General features: G+C 45.2%; 1 protein-coding gene across 1 annotated transcript in view; it reads right to left on the bottom strand.

Moving 5' to 3' along the window:
• The window catches only part of ITIH6 (inter-alpha-trypsin inhibitor heavy chain family member 6), a gene marked incomplete at both ends in the record, with an annotated part of 28,866 nt that extends 12,945 nt beyond the window's left edge, over positions 1–15,921 (bottom strand). The window contains 6 exons of the mRNA XM_081042686.1: positions 1,453–1,569; positions 6,276–6,445; positions 8,589–8,836; positions 9,655–9,765; positions 14,464–14,618; positions 15,820–15,921. Coding sequence (XP_080898812.1) covers positions 1,453–1,569; positions 6,276–6,445; positions 8,589–8,836; positions 9,655–9,765; positions 14,464–14,618; positions 15,820–15,921 — 903 coding nt within the window. The remainder of the gene's footprint in view (positions 1–1,452; positions 1,570–6,275; positions 6,446–8,588; positions 8,837–9,654; positions 9,766–14,463; positions 14,619–15,819) is intronic.
• Positions 15,922–20,990: the final 5,069 nt, after the last annotated feature.

The raw sequence follows: 20,990 nt of genomic DNA, 5'->3' as shown, positions 1-20,990 counted from the left end.
TAAATAGCCGTTAGTGTGAGGTTTTATATTTACATGGCTAAGAGTTAAATTATGTTTGCTGGTTGCTGCAATTGCAAGTGTCAGAAGATAAAATTTTGTATAGGGTCCCTGTTATCGTCTCCTCTGTTGCCTTGGGTTTCCCTAAAGATTCTTTCTTAATAGAGTGTAGGTTTCCAGTTCTTTCAGCTGAAACCTTTTCTTGTTATATAGGAGCATAGTTGATGTGGTAGTAATGTGTGGAGGAGGGGAAGCATTCCATAGTTTTATCATTAGGTTTCATCTTTTAGGGTACCTGTGCCCCTGGAATATGACCTTCACAAGTACTCCTCAGTTTTTTACCATCTTACATGAGATGGGAAGGGTAAAAGGTTTGGAGTTGGGTATATAGCTTCTTCTACACCAAAGGCTAGAGGGAGATAGTTTTTAATTCTTCCCTTCTTCAGATTTAACTGCACTGTGGTAAAACACAAGTCAGTTAGCCTTAGGTCCCATGGGCTTTGTAGTTCATAATTACAAGGTACAAAAGCTATACTGCCCCAGGACACTTGAACCTTACAATTGTAGAACCCCAGAGAACTATGGTTTGATATACTGCTTACAAAACATTAAGAATTCAAGCTCAAAGTCAAAATCTCTTTGGTCTATAACTCCAATATTCTGTTTCAAGGGTGCTCTGATAGAAGAACTACAACATTTAAGTCTAGATGGACCCAGGATTCTATGCTTTCTAAGCACTATGGTGCCAGTACATTGTATTTTTCTGGCTTTCAAGTAAAAACAAACAACCAAACAAACAAAAAACAAACCCCAAAAACTTGTGCAACAGAAATGTTCAGAGTCTAAAATACCTGAGGTTTTCTCCTTTCTTCTTCTTCTTCTTCTTCTTTTTTTTTAACTCACCTTTAATAATACCAGAGTACTCTATCTCAAAAGCTCTACCGTTCTGGGAACTTGTGAGCCCAGGAGTTTTGTGGTTGAAGGTCTCAATGCTTTCAGGCCCCATAGTCCAATGTTTCAATGTTCCTCAAATTCTGTGGCTCCGGGTCTACACGGCTCCTGATAGATAAGGTACCTGGACCCTAAGGTAGGCCCAGGCCTATAAGATTCAAGGCTCCTGATAGATAAGGTACCTGGAACCTAAGGTAGGCCCAGGCCTATAAGATTCAAGGCTCCTGATAGATAAGGTACCTGGATCCTAAGGTAGGCCCAGGCCTATAAGATTCAAGGCTTCTGATAGATAAGGTACCTGGAACGTAAGGTAGGCCCAGGCCTATAAGATTCAAGGCTTCTGATAGATAAGGTGCCTGGACCCTAAGGTAGGCCCAGGCCTATAAGATTCAAGGGTGATGCGATGGTGCGGTCTCTGGCCCCAGGGAACCAATGTTTCAGAACTCTCTGTTTGCTGAGCCTTATAAAAGAAGAGCTATGAAAGGTCCACAAGGTCCTTGTTACCTGCTTCATCTTGGTACCAAACATGGAGCCGCTCACGTCAATAACAAACACCACGTTTTTCTCAACAGGTGGGAGGCCTCTGGGGGCAAAGTAATGAATAAAATAGCCGTCGTAAATCTGGACAAAAGGAAGTGAAACCAACACAAACTGTAAAAGCCAGTCTAAATCAGGCCCCTCTTATTCTCCTACATAACAAACAGTTCTTTTCCTTCCTAGGCCTTATCACTGTTTCTAGTTAAATAGGCATTTGTGTGCTTGTTTGTTCAATGTCCATCTCCTCCCCCAGAACTGTGTCTCTGCCGTTCAGATTGTCAATCCAGGACATGCCCCAGAGCTGTGGAGTGATTTAGACTGGCTTGTGGCCCAAGGCTCCAAGAAGCAGGATCTCTGTAATGTATGAGTTCCTGTCCATGAGAGCTGGGCTTGCACAGTCTTGAGGGCCCCTAGGGACATTTTGCCTGGGCTCCAGGAACTGTAAGTATTGTGTTAACCTCCCTCTATAGAGTGAGCCTGGGGCCCAGCTCCGTTGCTGCCAGGGGCTGGGAGTTTGCAGGGCCTCCCTCTCCTCCTTAAACCTCCTTTCTGCTGTTGCTGGGCAGAGCAGGGAGGGGAGGAGAGAGCAGAGGCTGAGCGAGTTGTTTGTTCAGAGGGGATTGGTTAGACCAGGTGCAGATGCCTAAGGCTGTAGGGGATGTGATTGGCTGCTGACCCCTTCCCCCACTCCATCTCTCCCTCCGCAGAGCCTGTGGGCTGGGACAGCTGAAGGAATGGGAGGGAGAGCAGGAAGGGCCCCCAGGACCAGTGTCAGCTCAGCCTAGGGAAGTATGAGCTTGCTGAGGGTCTGTGCTGCTCAGTAACCTGAAGCAAGCTCTGCCCTAGGATAACCAGTTTATTCTCCTCTCTACCGTTCAGGCACTCTCTGATCACAAGGCTGGACACTCTATCTCCTCCTCCCTCAGGGGATCTCGGAGGACATGGGAGGACATCTCGTTCTTCTCCTCCACCTCAGCCTTTGAATTAATTCACAAGTGCATGTCTCCACTTTCTCCTGGCACTCTACAGCAGTTCCCAAAGGCCTGGGTCAACCAGCCTGCAACTGCCCAACCTAAAAGCAGAGGCCAGCTGTCGCCTCTATTGCTCGCAAACACGGGTAGGTGAGAGCTTCTTGGGAAATCACAGGCCCACCTCTCCACGGTCCGAGGCTCACCGGTGGCCCCACACCTCACATCCTATAAGCCAGAGGCGTGCATGAGCCAGTTTACCAACCACTCACACTCTCCTATGGGTGGTTGTCACGCCCTTCTACTCTCAAGACATGTCTCCCTTCCTTCCTCATGAACAAAATTAATGACACCAGGCTATGTCCCTTGGACTACCCACTCCACCCTGACACAGGGTCCACATCCCCATGTAACTCTTCTCTCTACTGAAGGACAAAACAGTCCTGCCTTGCACCTAACATACTACTAGCCGCTAGCACCTCCTCCACCCGTCAGGACCCTGCTTTCCAACCCACCCCATACACCCTACAGGCTCTTCCTGAGAATATAAAGTTTTTGTGTCTTTTTCTATCCACTAAGACAACCCGCATTGATCCCAATCCCACCTAAACTTCAAACCAGCTTCTCTCTTCCCTGCAACACGCCACGGTCATGAAATCGGCACCTGCGAGGGTCTTCTCTTCTCCATGTCACTCCTCCACTCACCGCAGATTGGCTCCCACCTCCACCTCACACTGACCCTTCTCTCACTAATGGTAACAATGTCCAAACTCAGTGGGTGCATTTCAGTTCTCATCGGACTGCACCTCCCCAGTGAGTTTCACAATTGATGGTTATTTCTGCTTTCTTCAAGAATCTTTTCCCTCGAGATTCTGAGATGGTGAACTCTCCATATTTTACCACTAGCTCTCTGGCCCATCTGATTCAGTCTCATTCTTGGGCTGCATTTTCTCCCCTGGTTCCTTAAGAAGTGTGTCCCAATATTTTTCAGTCATGGCATGCAAGAAAATGATTATGTTTGTGTAGCACAATGGAGAGAAGTGGTGGGAATTTAGAGCTCTGAACAGGCTGTTGGCAGTTGGTGTGGCCGGACACCCTGAGGGATGAAGAGAGCAACAGGTCTTTGAATGGGAATCTCTGCCTTAGCAACTGCCATGGTGGATCTGCTCTTGTGCTCCACACATTCTCCCTGGGGCATCTGGCTAGCTCCCTTGGATTCAATGGCTGAATGTCCACTGATGACCCCACATCTCTTTCTCCAGTCCGGTGATCTATGCTCTTCCTCCCCCCACAACCGCATACCCACTCACTGTCAGACACATGCCCTTAGATGTCTGAAGATGCCTCCAATGCATCCTGCCAAACAATAAACTCATTATTCCCCACCCCCCACTCTGCCCTTGTGTGCCTTTGTCATTTAGAGGTGCCATCATCTACATGGTCACTCCAGATACAAAGCTGAGTGTCACCCCTGAGTCCTCCTGTGCCCCTCCCTCCCTCGCACATTCAACCAGCCACCAATTCCTGCTGGTTTCAACTGCTGGATATCTCAGGTCCACGCTTCCACTCAATGCCAAAATTACAAAGTCCAAATTCAGGCCTTCTTTCTCTCAGGTTTCCCTGCTTCTATTATGGCCCCTCCCATCCATACATCTTTGTGACACCTGCTCGATCAAGTCTTTCTAAACACAAAGCTCATAATGTCATGCCTCTCGTGGCTCCCTGATCACCTGAAGACAAATTGCATGTTCCTTGTCATGCCCCCGCATCACTCGCGGACTTCAGGCTCAACTCCTACCATTTCTTGTGCCTAAAACCAATGCTCCAGGAACTCCAACCCACTTGTCAATCCCTATACACCCTTGGATATTTCCAGCCTCTCTTCTTTGTACCATGCAGACCTCAGTTTGCAAGAATACCTTTGCTGCACAAAGCTGCTGCACAGCTCTCCTCCAAACTTGGCTCTCTTCTCACATTCTTTAAGACCCAGCTCATTCTTCACTTCCTGCAGGGAGCCTTCCCTGACCACCTTCTCCCCTCATGATGGCTTCCATCATACTTTGGGTTGTCATTGAAAGGGCACTTCTCATCTTATGACAGTATTGCCTCTCTCTGTTTCACCCAGAGACAGTGAACAGGTGTGATTCACCTCAGGTTCCCAACATCAGTCAGCTGTGGGTGTGACACATATTAGGGAGTCCGGACTGACTGAATAAAGGGGTGAATGTGCTGGGCTTGGGAAGATGGGCATACTCGAGTAGGAAAGGGAGGTAAACTGGGGGGACACAGGAGTCAGGACACATGACAGATGGCAGTATGGGTCACATTATTTATTGCCTTACTCCACCTATTCTACCTGTATTTCTACTCCAGACAATGGAGGAAACAGTAAAGAATAAACAAGCAGATAAATACCTTCATTCTCTCCCTCCCCCAATATCAGATTAAGACCCTGCTGCCACCTACTGGCAGGGTGCCCTCAACTCCTAATCTGAGAAGGCGAATTACTTTTATTCTCCTTATACAGCAGGCTGTGCCATATCCCTGTGCCTCTGCACATACTGTTCCACCTGTCTCTGCATGCCATTCCCATCACCCTGTCGGCCCAGGGAAAGATGGACGCTACTCATTCTTCCCATGTTAATTAAAAGCCAATTCTTTTAGGAAGGTTTTCTTCAAAACCTCTTCAGCGATACATATCTGCACATCGCCTATTATAGATTTATACACACGCTTAGCACATTTTATGACTGTCATGGTTCTACGTATCTGGCTCCTTCAAGACTGGGGCATTCCGGAGGGAGATTAGGGGCTTTGTCCAACTCATTTCTGAGTTCTCAGAGTCAACGAGTACAGGACTGGGCTAGCGTAGCTCTGCTCAATGGAGATGTGCCCACATATGGATGGATGGATGGATGAATGAATGAATGAATGAATGGGTGCACAAAGACAAGTGTAACCAAAGCACTATATTAGCCCAGAGCAGAGAGAGGAATTGTGAGTGGGGTGTGGTCATCGGGGAGGCGGCATTTGAGCAAGGTCTTGAAGGACAAGGAGGCCACTGACCAGTGGGGAACGGAGGGAGAAGATATTCCCAGCACAAGAGATAGTATGAGCAAATGCTCAGACATAGATGAATGGCAGGTTCAGGTGTTTTGGGGAACAGGGGTGTGGTGTGGTGTGTGTGGGGGACAGCTGGAGTGTGGTTGTGTGCTTGAGGCAGTGAGCGGTGTGGTGGGGAAGGCAGGCTGGAACCATACATCTCAGGCTGCTGTGCAATCATTGTCGTAAAGCCACGGGACTAGGCTCAGTGCTCTACCCCTCTGATAAGGCAGGAGAACTCTGCTTGTTCTTCATGAGTGTGGGAGCTCAGAATTTAAGTGGTCCCCGTTTAGGCAGATGGCTCTAGTGAGGCAAGAAGAATTTTTAAATGTTAGAGAGAGCAAGAAAGTCCAAGAGAACATCAGAGTGTCAGAGCTGCAGAAAGCGTGACAGCCCATGAGTGTGAGAGACCAATTACTGGCCAATAATTCACTTTCCAAAAGGACTGGATAAGAGTGAACTATGACTGGATTCAATTAGGGACAGATTCATTTGGAATTCGACTCAATGTATACAGTTCCAGGTCTCCAACCCTTTGGGGGAGCACATGTGCCCCCCGAGGTGTGAAGTCATGTGTCACTGCACATCTTCTTGTTCGTGTTCACTAGTCTTCCCCGATCCCTAGGGAGAACCAAATGAGCAGCTTGTGGAGGCCAGATTGTTGCCCAGACTTGTGTGACTCCAGAGCCCATGCTCTTCCCATCCCCGTGGCCCCCTCACCTGCACATCGCCAATGATGTCCTCCATGACTACATCGTACTGGACCACGAAGTCGGCCATGATGCCTGAGCTGGAGAAGGCAGACTGGTCTTGCAGTGTCGGGCAGAAGGTGATTCGGACACAGGTCTCTCCCCTCTCAATTCTGGTAGATGGAGGCAAGTCAGCCTCACCTGTGTAGGTGGGGAGGGTGGGTTGGCATGGCACGAAGGGCTCACTAGGCTGAAAGCCAGGCAAAGGGGCATCAAAAGCAGCGATACCTGGGGAGGGTGGCAAGTAACCCCTGCACCTCCTGCTGCTCCTTCTGCCTAAAACACTTTCCTCCTGCCCAAATGCCACAGTCCTTCCTCCCCAAATCCTGCAAGGAGCTCCCCCTGCTTTGCCTGTTCCAGCAAACCCAGCCTGAAAGACCCAGGCCTCCTCTCAGCTCCCGGGCTCTGGCAGTCTGATCCTCACACACAACTTGGCCCTGGCTCACTTGCCATCCCTCCCGGGGCCCAGTGTCAGAAAGAGTGTCATGCCCCCAGGTCGTCCGGGGGCCCCGGTCTTCTCCTGGAGAAGCCATGCACTCAGTGTTGTGGAGAGAGGCAGACACACAGACAGGGCTTCGCTTTCCTCCTAGGCCCCTTAACTGCTGTGGGGAATTGCAGTGTGCCAAGGGTCTCCTCTCGGATAGAATTTCCTGTATGTTCTTCTCCCTCTGCCTTCTGACTCTCAGAATCACGTGTGTGAATAACCCTTTTAGCGCCTCATGCAGTCACAGATGGATTTCTGGTCCCGGATGTTTGCTGAGCTGGCCACAAGATCAACTGCTCTGGAATTTCAGTCCAAGACAAATGTCCATTTAGACATGTCTCTGTGCCTCCCTTTTTTCCCAGAAAATGGAAACTTGGGAATTCTGTGCCCCCTCCCACACCCCCCATTCCCCCGCCTTCTTGCTACAGCTGTCAGGAAGCTTAGGGGCAAACTGAGCCCCTATACTCTCTGAGGCGCCTGCTTACATACATTCCCTTGGCTTCCTTCCTCTCAGAGGTCTTTGTTCTGTTTTATCCCCACAGGATTGGCTCTACACTGTGTTTTAACCTTTAAGGAGCAGTGGGAGGGAGCTGCCATTTTTAGCTTAGGGTTAAGAATGCAGGAGGACTCAGATGCTGCCTGTGCAGCCCTGGAAAGTTATTCACACTCCCGAAGCCTCAGTCTCCCCATCTGTAGCACGGGAATGATAATAGCTCCAATTTCGTAGACAGTGTCGGTGGGGATTAAATGAGACCTTTTATATAAAGCATTTAACACCATGCTTGGATCTAATAAGTGCTCAATAATGCAGCAGTTACTGTTATCATCAAATCTTCATTACTCTGCAGCAGTGATTGCAGGGAGGAATTTTCTCAAATTCTCGTAATGGTCCTGGGCCACAGATGGCATCTCCTCATTGTACAGATGGAAAAAGTGAAGCGGAGCATTTCAATGATGTGCCGTCCATCCCACCTTAGGTGAAAGCCACAGCTGGGACTAGAACCCAGGTCTGTGTGTCTGTCTCTCTCCTTTGCATGCCATACTGTGTTTCTGGGTTTGCGTGGTCAAATGAGCCAGGACCTCCAAGCTAAACGGCTTGGTGAGGGTGGCCACAGGACTTGGGCGATTTCTCTATGCCTGTGCACTCATCCCAGAGTAGGTTGGTAGGCCTGCTTGGTGGTTCTCTGATCTGGCCGGATGCCAAGTTCACCTGCAAACGGGTTAGAAACAGATTTTGGGCCCCTCCGTAACCTACTGAAGTGGACTCCAGAAAGTGGCGTCCAGGAACAGTATTTCTAACATAGTGATTCTGATGCAGCCAGTCTGGCCTTCTAACACCTCTCAATGAAATTTGAAGCAAGGCTGGCAGCCAGGACATCTCTCTGACCTACAGGTCTCAGATGGTACCATCAAGGACAGCCTGCACTTTATATTGTCTTCACAGGGTCCTTCCATTCTGAGTGGTGATTCCACAGGGAAGCAAGATTTGGCCAGTGTGGCTTCCACAACACTTAGCATTGTCAACACATGATTTCATGGAGCCCACCCAGCAACCCCTCCTCAATCTGTGTTTTTTCTTGAGGGAAATTATAACTCTGTGAGGTTATTGAACTTGCTATTTCACACAGCTTGGAAGGATGAGACCAAGTTTGTAACCCAAAAATCTTTAACTCCAAATGTGATCTCTCCTCATTTTTTTGAATGTGGAGGTTTCTTGGCCGAACACAGAGCAGAAGTGGTGCTAGAGGAAAGCTCAGTGTAAAGAGCAGTTTCCCATTCATGGTAGTTTTGCCGACATACTTGTATGGATGTTTGTGCGCAGGCGGCTGGTCCTCAAAGGTGGTACTTGAACATATTCAATGCCCGTTCTTTCTGACACTGTAACCTCTACACTCAGCCTTCTCACCAACTGGCCAGGCCTCAGGCTCACCACCAGCTGATACTGGCCCTGGTGACGCTGCAACAGCTCCTCATAGGCCAGGGAAAATGTCACCTCAGTGCCTGCTGCCAGGGTGGTGGAGATGCGGAACTTCTCTGATTCCCGGTCCCTGGGCATGAAAAGGAGGAGGGTGGGAAGGGGATGGGATCTCATAAGGGGGAGGGAGCTGTTAGTGACCGAGTTCTGCCCACCCCCACCCTTGCTCAGTAGACCTGATCAGGCTTCTAGTCCAACTAAATCTCTTGTCCACAGTTAGTCACCCACTCATCCACTCATGAAGCTGTCCTTCTCCCTCATTCACCCTCCTAAATATTCTGCCTGAGAAATTCTACCACAGGCAGTTTAGTCATAAGGAAACTGTCGGTGAAACTCTGAATCTGGAATAGCACAATAAGGGGCTAATGATTTCTTTTACAAAAAGAGTTTTCAATTAACGCAGTATGCCTCTTCCCCTTTAAATAGCCCCTCATCCCCCCCTCCCCCATGCTTTAGACTAAGCTTGTCTCAGTATGCAGTAGTGAAACCTAACATTTACGTGCTTGTCAAAACTCTTCTGGAAGCTGGGAGGAAACACTGAAGGAAGACAATACATTCCTGCCAGCAGAATGGAACTCAGGAAACAGGATTCAATTTGGAAAAATCTCATTCGAACATAACCTTACCGGAAGATGCCAATTCTTAAGCAAGCCACATACTGCTGGCAGGAGGAAAGTAGAAATGGGGAAGTAAACTCCCGTTTATTGAACACCTGCTCCTTACAGGCTTTGATATTCATTAAATCACATCATCTTCTTGTAATCCTATGAAGTAGAGATTATTGTCCCCACTTTGCAGAAGTAGAGACTGAGGCCCAGAGAGAACATGTATAAGCCCTTGATCACACAGCTAAAATGAACTTGTCACGCTTCAGATTGGATGGAGGCTTACCTGATGCCTACATGAGCAGCTGTCTTTCCCTGCTGATGGGCTTCCTCATAGATTTTCTTTGCCTGGTGCTTCTCTTTGACTTCTGCTATGTAGACTTTATTATTTATGGTCCTGATGGAGCAGGAAAGAAGAAGGACAGACAGAGAAAAAGAAAGGATAAAATGAAATGGTGAGAGCCAGAGAGGGAAAGAAACATATAAAGAAGATGAAGGAGCAGGATGGGAGATGGAGAGAGAAAAAGAGCAAAATAGTACCATAAAACCAGAGTGAGAGCAGGAACAGGAGGAGAGAGGAGAGGAGACGGAAATAAAACCAGGTGAAATAGTTATCATTATTTCCTTTTGTCATGTGGAGAAATAGAGACCCCACAGTTGGTATGTGATCTGCTGTTAGGAGTTTATGTTTCCCAAAGTGTTGAATGAATTCCATGTTTTGGCACACAAAATGATTTGAGGTGGGACACAACTGAATATTTTAATTATAATTGTTATGTATTTACTGTAATGTGCATTAAACATATAAGTATCACATTGAACCCATGAGCTCACATATTGTTTCTTAGGATAAAACTAACTTAGGTAATCTTAAAAAGTGTATCTATTTAAAGAAAATGTATTAAGTAAATAATATGTTAGGTGGCACAGGCAGTAAAAATTATGAAAGCAGAATGCAAATTTCTGTAAAGGCATCTGACCCTGAGTAGGGAGGGGACCTTGACTTCAGGGAGCTCAGAGACTGATGGGATGCTAACTCAGACTTGCTTACCCCTGGTTTTCCCATTGCTCTAAGGACGGTAATAAAGCGTAAAGGAATTCAAAGAAGGGAGAGAGCACTTTTGCCCATGTCTTCAAGAAAGTTTCCTAGAGGATGTGGCCTTGATTCTGGGCCTGAAAGACAGGGCGAATTTGGATAAATGGTCCTCACAGGGCATGCCTTCTCAGTCTCCTTTGTTGGCTCCTTCTCTTCCTCGGTCTTGATCTTCCCTTACCCTCCCCTCCTATTCCTTTCCCCTCCTCTATTTTTTGTTTTGTGACTTTTTAGGTAAGGTCATTTAGCCCCATGGCTTTAAATATCATTTATACACAGATTAATCCTAAATCTGTGTATCTCAAGTGTGGACTTGTCCCATGAACTCCAAATCTGTATATCCAATTGCTTACTTGATATCTCTAGTAGAATGTCCAATAGGTACCTAAAGCTTAACATATCCAAAACCGAGTTCCTGGCACCTCCCCCACCTCCCCAATCTGTTCCTCCCTTGGTCTCCTTTATCTCAGGAAATAGTTGTTCAGCTGAAAATCTTAGAGTCATGCTTGACTCCCCTTTTTTTCTCACACACCACATCTAATCCATCAGGGAATTTTGGCTCTATCTTTAGATACATTCACAATCTGACTACTTCTCAGCACTCCCACAATTGCTACCCTGGTCCAAACTACCACCATCTTTTACTTGGATAAATGCAATAACTAACTGGGCCCACTCTTTAAAGCATTGCCTCCTTATTATCTGTTCTTTTCACAGCAGTCAGAGTGATCCTGTTAAATCCTAAGGCATGTCCCATCTTTGCTCAGAACTCTGTGTGGCTCCCGTCTCAATTCAGAGTAAAAGTCAAAGTCCCTGACCCTACACAGTGTGGCTCACTGTCACCTCTTTAAGCCCTTCTCCTCCTACTCTTCCCCCATTCATTCTGCTCCAGCCACACTGGCCTCCTTAACTGTTTCTTGATTTGTTTATCACACACCTGTGTCAGTTTATCACAAACCTGTGTCAGAGTCTTTGCAATTACTGTTCCTTTTACCCAGAACACTCTTCCTCCAGATCTTTGCAAGTCTTATACCCTCTCTTCCTTCAGGTCTTTGTTCAAATGTCATTTCCTCAAGAGAGACATCCTTGATTACTCTAAAATAACACCTTCCCAATAAACAAACAAACAAACAAACAAATAAATAAAATAACACTTTCCCACTCACTCTCTAGCTCTTTTGCTCTATTTCCTATTTCTTTGTAGCACTTCTCATCTACAAACTGACATATACTTCCTTGTTTATTTTTTCCTTGTCTATCTTCTCCATTGGACTGTGAGCTTTTTGAGGGCAGGGATTTTGTCTGTCTTATTTGCTGCTGTATCCTCAGTGCTTGCAATATGGCTTAGCACACAGCAGGCACTCAACAATTATTTGTGGAATAGACATTTTGGACAGAAAGCAGGAAAACACAGAATGTGTTTCAGGGAATAACAAGTAGTTAGTCAGGTTTGGTTGTAGCAGAGGAGCAGGGAAAGGAGGTATGGAGGGAAGTTTGGAGTGGTTGGATAGGCCTAGATAACAAAGGGCATTGAACACCAGACTCAATGAACTCATATGGCAGTGAAGACTTTTTCTGTGGAGAATGAGAGTCATGGATAAATCTTGAAAAGTGGAGGGATGTTTCAGAGCTGGCCTTTGAGGAGTGATAGATAGTGCCGTGTCCTAGAGAACATCAGTGCAACTCTGTAAGAGGCAGGAACAACAGTCTTTATTTTGCAAATGGAGAAACTGAGGTACGGATATTGGGGTGGTGGTGGTGGGGAGAAAATTACTTGACCAAAGAGGCAGCTTCCAGGAACACTTGAGGAGGATATGCAGACTGCAGAAGAGACCACGCAGGCGGTAAGAGTTTCTAGGCAGCTGAAACAGACTAGTGGCTGGGCTAGTGTGGGGGTAGCCCGAACTGGCATCGCCCCAAGGTCTCCTGGAGAGTGTGGGGGTGTAGGGTGGAGCTGGTCTGGCAGTAACACACTGGGGCCTCTGTGTGTGCTGCCTCTAGCCAACATACTTTCCACAGAGTCTGCCCAAGAACATTTCCTCCAGCCTGCTTTGCTTAATGTTTTCTAAAAATTTCTTTTGGTTTTTTTTCTATTGAAGCAAAAATCCAAATTCTGTCTGACGGCTTGGCCCTTGCATCATTTGACCAACAACCTCTCTAGTTAGCACCCTGTACTCCAAACCTATGTCTGCTTGTTTGCCTTTGGTCCCCCTGAGTCCCTCACTTGCAGTGATCCTGGTCCCTTTAGATCTTACCCATATGGAAATCCCGCTTCCAGGAAGTCCTCCTTGACTACCTCACACCTCTCCCCTGAACTCCCTGGCCAGCAGCACACCTCTCACCTCCTCCAAACTTTCCTTTCTCCAGGAGAGTGCCAGCTGCTCATCAAGGCCAGGAGGTTCCTCATGACAAAGCGCAGACTCCAGGCCTGCTGTTGAGGCTTACAGGCTGTTTATAGTATAAAGCCCCCACTCCAGTAAGGGAGTCTGAGCAAGGGCTAAAAGTCTGCTTGTGACAGCCTCACCCATCTACCAAATCTGAGTCCCTCTCCCCAAAGGCTTTTTCAAACTCACTGTACGGTGCTATATGGGCTAATGAGGCCCCATTAAGCTTCCTTTATCTGCTCCTCCTCCCACATTCACTCTCTCAAGGAAAGCACTGTCATCTACTAGGTCAGACAAATTGAAATCAGTTGCTTGCTCCCATATACATCAGGTTGTTTCTTTCCTGTTACGGTCTCTCAAATCCCACCCCCACCACACTGCTTCTGCCCTTGGATTCCCTTGTGGTCGTTGCCACAGGTTCCTTACTGAGCTCCCTGCTTCGCAGCTGGCCCATTCAGCCCAACCTCACTTCATTATTGGCACTCCTTGCTTAAAACCCTGCCAAGTCTCCTCATTATAAGCCACAGTTATTTCTAAAATGGGGTGCTCATGCTCCATGGGGTGCTGGGGACAAATCATGAGGGAGTGGGAAAAGAATAACACTCTACTTATAGGTTTTTTGCCCTCATTCCTTACATTTTTGCATTTGCTTTATAATGTACCTAATATATTTGCTCAATAGTATATTGATATAATTTATAAATTAATAAGTATACATATCTGGAGAGTACATGATCAATTTTTCCTGATGGGTGTGCAAACACAAGATGGTTTGGAGACAATCAAGTAAAGGCTAGGTACTTTGTCTGGCATTGGCAGCCCTCTACCACCTCATCTCTCCTTACCTCTCCAGTTTCATTTCTGACCCCGTTCTATCCCTGCTTGTGCCCTACACTCCAGTGACACTGAAGTACCTGCAGTTCCCTTGATGAGGGGATATTTGCTCCTGTCCTCCTTTTGCCCCTATTCCGCAGCCCTGTCCTCACCCTACTTGCCTAGTGAACATCTCATATTTCAAGCCTCAGTTTAGGTGTCATCTTTGTGAGGCTTTCTATGATTGCCTGGGGTTGGGGAACTGGCCACTATCTCCTGGTAGGCCTTAACATTCCCACTATCCCACATTCACACTTCTCTTTTCCCCCAGCATACTTTATTAAAATTATCTGCTTCTTTTTTCATGTCCCCCATTTGACTATGTACTCTTTGGGAGCAGGGACAAAGCGCAATTCATCTTCCTCTTCCCATAGTATCCAGCACAGTGTAAGTCACACAGTCAGCATCAGTAAATGTTTGGTAAAAAAGTATCAAGCTAATGTTATCAAGGACTGACTATGTGCTCAGAGCTGATGTTAACATATATTTTCAGATATATTAATTCATTTAAACCTTGCAGATGGGTTCTAATTTTGTCCCTATTTTACAGATGTGTAAAATGGGACTCTGAGAAGTGAAGTAACTTGTCCTCAGTCCCATAGCTTGCAGAACCAGGATTCAAACTCAAGAAACCTGATCTCAGAGAGCATGCTCTTCATCACTATGTTCTGCTAAAAGAACAAACAAAAGAATGAGTGAATATATGCATGAATGAATGAAACAGTGAGTTTGAAAGCAGACTTACATAGTGAAATTGGAGATAAAGGCGAGGTGAGGCAGATCCAAATCAAAGATGGCTTCATGGGCCTCAGCATGTGGATTGAACAGGACAGAGGTGACCAAGGTGTGGGCATAGCGGGAGACCACAGTAGCACGCATGGAATAACTCGTCATCAACAACTGGGAGAGAAGGCAGGCAGATAAGTTAGGTAGACTCTATCCTTGGTCTAGATGGGCTAGTACTTGGGAACCCAGGACTCCTAAACAGGCCTTTGGGTACAGGTGGAGAAACTGAGGTCTAGAGAGGAGAAAGTGTCACTGTTTTCCATTTCGTGGATCTAACATTTCAGTGAGCTTTACCAAGTCTAAGAACCAAAGACTCACAGAAGATTACAAATCAAGGGACCTCTGGACAAGGGCTTCTCCAACTATAATGTGCACACGAATCTCCTAGTGATCTGGTTAATATGCAGATTCTGATTCAGCAAGTCTGGGGTGGGGTCTGACTTCCTGCCTTTCTAGCAAGCTCCCAGGTGAGGATAATGCTACTAGTCCATGGATTTTACTTGAGCAGCAAGTCTTTAGCATATGACAAAGCAACTGTCTTTTATTGAGCCATACTCTGTGCAAGGCACTGATATACATACATATATATATGTGTATATATATATATACACATATATATACGTATATATATATATGTGTGTATATGTGTGTGTATATATATATATATATATACACATATATATATACGTATATATATATCCCCTTCAGGTTCTCAGGTGTGAAGAATTGCACCTGATAAGTACAATCATACACTAAAGGCACAATAAGCATTTGGCTGGCATCCATGATCTCATTTCATCCTCACGTTGGCTCTAAGAGCGAGATGCTATTATTGTCCACATTTTATGAATGTGTGAAGTAGGCCCAAAGACTGAGGTGACACAGCAAGATATCGATCTTTTTCCTCACCTTTCCTGAAGCCAAGATCCCTCCATTTACCTACACATAACGTACTTCTAGCTCATTCTCAGTGTGGGGAGTGGGAAATGAGGGCTTTTGGGATCAGATGGACCTAGGTTCAAATTTGGATTCTGCCACCTCCTGTGTCTTAACCCATGAGCCTCTGTTGCCTCCTCTGTGGTGGGGATAATTGAGCGTACCACACAGGGATTATGTGAGGACCAAATGAAATCAGAACTCTAAAATTCCTGGTGCAGCACCTGACACGTGCTTAGCAAATAGTAATTCTTTTCTCTGGCCCAACCTTATCCATCGTGGGACTGAGGAAACAGGCTGAATAACATTCCCCTATTCTCCCCAAGGAGCTAATTTTCTCATAAATCCCAGAGCTTTGTTCCCTCATCCCAGAACTGACCTTTGTGCTTGATGAGGTGGGGGCAGGAGGTCCCTGGTATGTCAGTTCAAGGAGAATGGTCAGCAAAAAGCTGACACAGATGAGGCACCTCCACCCAGACATGATGCCACCTCTGGCCCAGGTCTGCTGTTCATGTCCAGAAGATCTGAGCCTGATCTCCAAACTCTTGCTCTTTTAAACCTCCAGGTATCCCTTCTCTTGAGAGGGAGGGACTATTTTGAAGGGTGGAGAAGGCTCTGAATGTAGCATTGAGGCCCACACAAGCCAGGATTGTCCAAGAGCTGGGTCTGGCATCTTGCCTGGACAGGGGCCAGTTTCATGCCTCCCTTTTTCCCCCCATCCAGCTGTAAGATGAATGGAAACTAAACATACTAGAGTGCTGGGTCTGTCTGTTTGCTATGTTGGCTTAGGGTGGAGTTTTTCTTTCCTATAAACATCCACAGGAGCCCAGTAACTGAGGCCAGAGAAAGGTCACTTAGCACTGATCATCTTAAAAAGGTAGCAGATATGAGAGAGGAGTTGGTGGGGCAAAGCCCCAGTCCTGTTCTTTTTGGCACTGACTTTAACCATGAGACAGGAGGGACTTACCTAGGGTCCTATAAAAAATAGGGTTCCCACAAGCATGAGACTTACAAACTCTAGATAATCAGAAGCCAACACAGCCTAGGGCAGGACTGAGAATATAACAGTCGTTCTCAGTTCTGTCACTTACTGACAGTGTGATATTGAGCAAGTTCATTAACTGCTCTGTAGCCTCCGTTTTCTCATCTATAAAATGAGGATAACAATAGCACCTACTTCGTGAAGTTGTTATGAAGATTGAGGCTGTACTTTTGGAATGCTTAGCACATGGTAAGTGTTCAGTAAATATCAGCTGCTAGGACTAGAGCAGGATGAGGCCCGCTTGAGATCAAAAGTATGGGAAACTCTATGTTTTTCCAGAGTCCTGAGTGGGGGAGGGATGGGGAGATGCCAAGTTTATGGGCATCAGTCTATTTGTGGGAACCCAGAGATGCTCTGGACTGTGTCTGCAGGTACTGTGGAGGGCAAGAGTGAGGAGTGGAGTTGAGAAAAAGTAAATTACTTGGGAGACATCATCAAAATGGCGACATGAGGTGAGCCTCTGTAAATCTCCCCTGGAATTTACAACAAATCGAACAACAATAACGCCACAATGGACTCCCCACACAGCAGACAGGCAAGACGAAGAGGCCCACTACTGAATTCACCTAAAGGTGGGAGAATTGAGTGAGTGGGGGAGGAGGGAAGGGAGAAGTGCGAAGACGGAGCCCCACGGGTGCAGGACACAGACCTAGCTCAGTGTTCCGAGCTTGATGCATCCCGTTATTACCGCAGCTGCGGGAGAGGGAAGAACTTGGACTGCTAGGGCTCCGTTTATGGCCCACAGGGCTGAGGGGGCAGCATATAACACGTCTGAACCCAATGCACACGGCAGAGACCTCAGAGAAAAGACTGAGGGAAGAAGGCTGAAAATGGTGGTTTAAGCCCTCACTGCTGAGCAGAGAATGGAAGCCTTAGGCAGAGACTGGCCGTCCCCTCCCGACCCTCCCAGAGCTCTACCTGCCCCCACCTGCCTGGTGCAAGAAGCGGAGCAGTAGCAGTGTCAGATCAAAAGAACAGAATATTTGCTGTTCTAACAACTGTGCTCCGCAGACACAGATTCGCAGCCCAACTAGTTCCGGCAAAGGGGAGGGAGCCATGGAAGCAGGAGTAGCTGTGGTGGTGGTCGCCGCCATTGCTCTGGGCTATCTCTCACAACTCACCCCGCCCCTGTCCCCACCTATCTGGGCGGATCCCTGCAGGAGTAAACAGAGCTGCTGAAACACACAGACTCTGAATCTGGTGCAGGAAGAGCTTTGGAACTTCAAAAGCTCTCCGCATACCTACATGGACACTGCGCCCTGTGACCTGGGCTAACTGTCTACAGAGGAGAAGTCTCCCAGGGAAACCTCCCATTGTGTGAGAAGCTGGAATAGTGCAGAGAAATCATAGCACTACAGTGTGAGAGAAAAAAAAAGGCTGTAGTCGGAGAGAAAATAAAACATTCTGCCAACAAGTCCTAGAAAACAAAAGAAAGACCTCTTCCTAACAACCTGTTGCAGAAGCCACTTCTGTAGATGTCTAGGAAGATAAGTAATAATCAGTAATTGCCATGAATAACCACGGCAACAAGACAGCTCAGAAAGAAAATGAAGTCTCCAGGAGAAAAACTTAAAGATGTGGAAATATATGACTTAAATGACAGAGAATACAAGATTGCAGTTCTTAAAAAACTAAACGAGATACAAGAAAACACAAAAAGGCAGTTTAATGAACTCAGAAACACGATCAAAGAACAACAGGAACATTTTACGAAAAAGATTGAATTTTTTAAAAAGAACCAAACAGAATTTCTTGAGACTAAGAAATAAATAGAAGAAATTAAGAATGAAATAGCCAGCTTAGGTAGGAGTCGACCAGATGGAGGAAAGAATCAGTGACATGGAAGATAGAAACCTGGAAATGACAAGGATGGAAGAAGAGACTTGAGACTTAAAAGAAATGAAAGAACTCTACAAGAACTTTCTGACTCCGTCGGAAAGAACAATATAAGAATAATGGGCATACCAAAGGTGAAGAAAAAGAAAAGGGAACAGAGAATATATTCAAACAAATCATCGATGAGAACTTCCCAAACTTGTGGAAAGAACTGGATCCTCGAATCCAAGAAGCAAATAGAACACCTAATTACATCAATCCCTACAGGCCTTCTCCAAGGCACATTGTATTGAGGCTGTCTAAAATCAACGACAAAGAAGGAATCCTCAAGGCAGCCAGGGAAAAGAAGACGGTAACCTACAACGGAAAGCCCATTAGCTTATCATCAGATTTTTCAGCAGAAACTGTACAAGCCAGGAGGGACTGGAACCAAATATTCAAACTATTGAAAGAGAGAAATTATGAGCCAAGAATAATATAACCAGCAAAGATATCTTTTAGATATGAAGGAGGAATGAAGACCTTTCCAGACATAGAGAAGCTGAGGGAATTTTTATAATACACGACCTGCACTACAACAAATACTAAAGGAGGCTATTCGACCAACATCAACAGGGACAACTTATGGCAACAAATACATAAAAAGGGGGAGAGTAAAGGCCTGAATTGGAATATGGGAATAGAGAAATTAAGTGTGCTGAGGAAAATGGAATACTCTAAATATCAAACTTTCTTTTACATAAACTTAAGGGAACCACTAAAAAAACATCCAGAACTGAAATACGTATGGTCATAAAAGAAGAGACAGAGGGAAACGTCATAGAATACCACCACACAGAAATAATAGACAACAACAAAAAGGCAAAGAAACAATGGAGACACAGCCTTACCAGAAAACTAAAGATAGAATGACAGGAAATCCTCACATATCAATAATCACCCTAAATGTAAATGGACTGAGCTCACCAATAAAAAGGCACAGAGGAGCAGATTGGATCAGAAAATTAAACACAACCATACGCTGTCTCCAAGAGACACATCTCAGCTACAAGGACAAGCATAGACTCAAAGTGAAAGGGTGGAAATTGGCACTCCAAGCAAATGGTATCCAGAGAAAATCAGGTGTAGCCATAATGATATCAGATGAAACAGACTTCAGGGTGAAAATGATAACAAGAGACAAACATGGACAATTCATAATGGTAAAGGGGACTATACAACAAGAAGACACAACAGTCATCAATATTTATGCCCCCAATCAGGGAGAATCGAAATATACCAAGGAACTACTAACAGAACTAAAGGGAGAAATTGACCAAAACACAATTATACTAGGAGACTTAAATACATCATTGACAGCTATGAATAGATCATCATAACAGAAGATAAATAACGAAATAGCAGCCCTAAATGACACATTAGATGAAATGGACATCATTGACATATATAGAGCACTTCATCCTAAAACATCAGACTATACGTTTTTGTTCTAGTGTACATTGAACGTTCTCAAGGATGGAACATATATTGGGACATAAAATCAGCCTCAGCAAATTGAAGAAGATTGAAATCATACCAACCATATTCTCTGATCACAAGGCTTTGAAATTAGATATCAACTACAAAAAGAAAGCAAAAAACCCCCCACAAATATATGGAGATTAAATAACATTTTTTTTATTTGATTACATTCTTTTTTTTAAATTTATTAGTTTCAGGTGTACAAGACAAGGTAATACTTAGACATTCATCATTTATATCCCTCACACTGTGAAACCCCTCCCCCCATCCACTATCCCTCCGACCTCACACTGAACCATCACATTATATATAAAATTATAGTTGGCATTCATTAATTAAACAACATATTTTTAAAGAACAACCTGTTCAAAGAAGAAATTGGAGGACAGATCAAAAGATACATAGAAATAAATGACAATGAAAATACATCCTACCAAAATTTTTGGGATGCAGCTAAAGCAGTTTTAAGAGGGAAATTTGTATCATTAGTGGCCTATCTCAAGAAACAACAAAAATCCCAAATAAATAACCTCGCATTACACCTCAAAGAACTAGAAAAAAAGAACAAATGAACCCCAAGGTCAGCAGAAGAAAGGAAATAACAAAAATCAGAGGAGAACTAAATAAAATAGAGAACAAAAAGACAACAGAAAAAATTAATGTTAAAAAGAGCTAGTACAGAAGCTAAACATTAATGAATGCCAACTATAATTTTATATATATAATGTGATGGCTCGGTGTGAGGTCGGAGGGATAGTGGATGGTGGGAGGGGGGATCACAGTGTGAGGGATATAAATGATGAACGTCTAAGTATTACCTTTTCTTGTACACCTGAAACTAATAAATTTAAAAAAATAAGAGCTGGTTCTTTGAAAGATTAACAAAATTGACAAACCCTTGGCTAGATTCACTAAGACAAAAAGAGAGAAGACACTAAAAAAATCAGAAATGAAAAAGGGGAAGTTATCATGGATGCCACAGAAATATAAAGGATCATCCAAGAATATTATGAAGGACTACATGCCACCATATATATAACGTAGAAGAAATGGACAAGTTCTTAGAAACATATAGCCTTCCAAGGCTGAACCATGAAGAACTGGAAAATCTAAATAGACCAATCACCAGTAACGAAATTGAATCAGTCATC

This window comes from Rhinolophus hipposideros, assembly GCF_964194185.1.
Source record: "Rhinolophus hipposideros genome assembly, chromosome: X".
Taxonomy (NCBI): domain Eukaryota; kingdom Metazoa; phylum Chordata; class Mammalia; order Chiroptera; family Rhinolophidae; genus Rhinolophus; species Rhinolophus hipposideros.
This window is presented reverse-complemented; position numbering and strand designations above follow the sequence as displayed.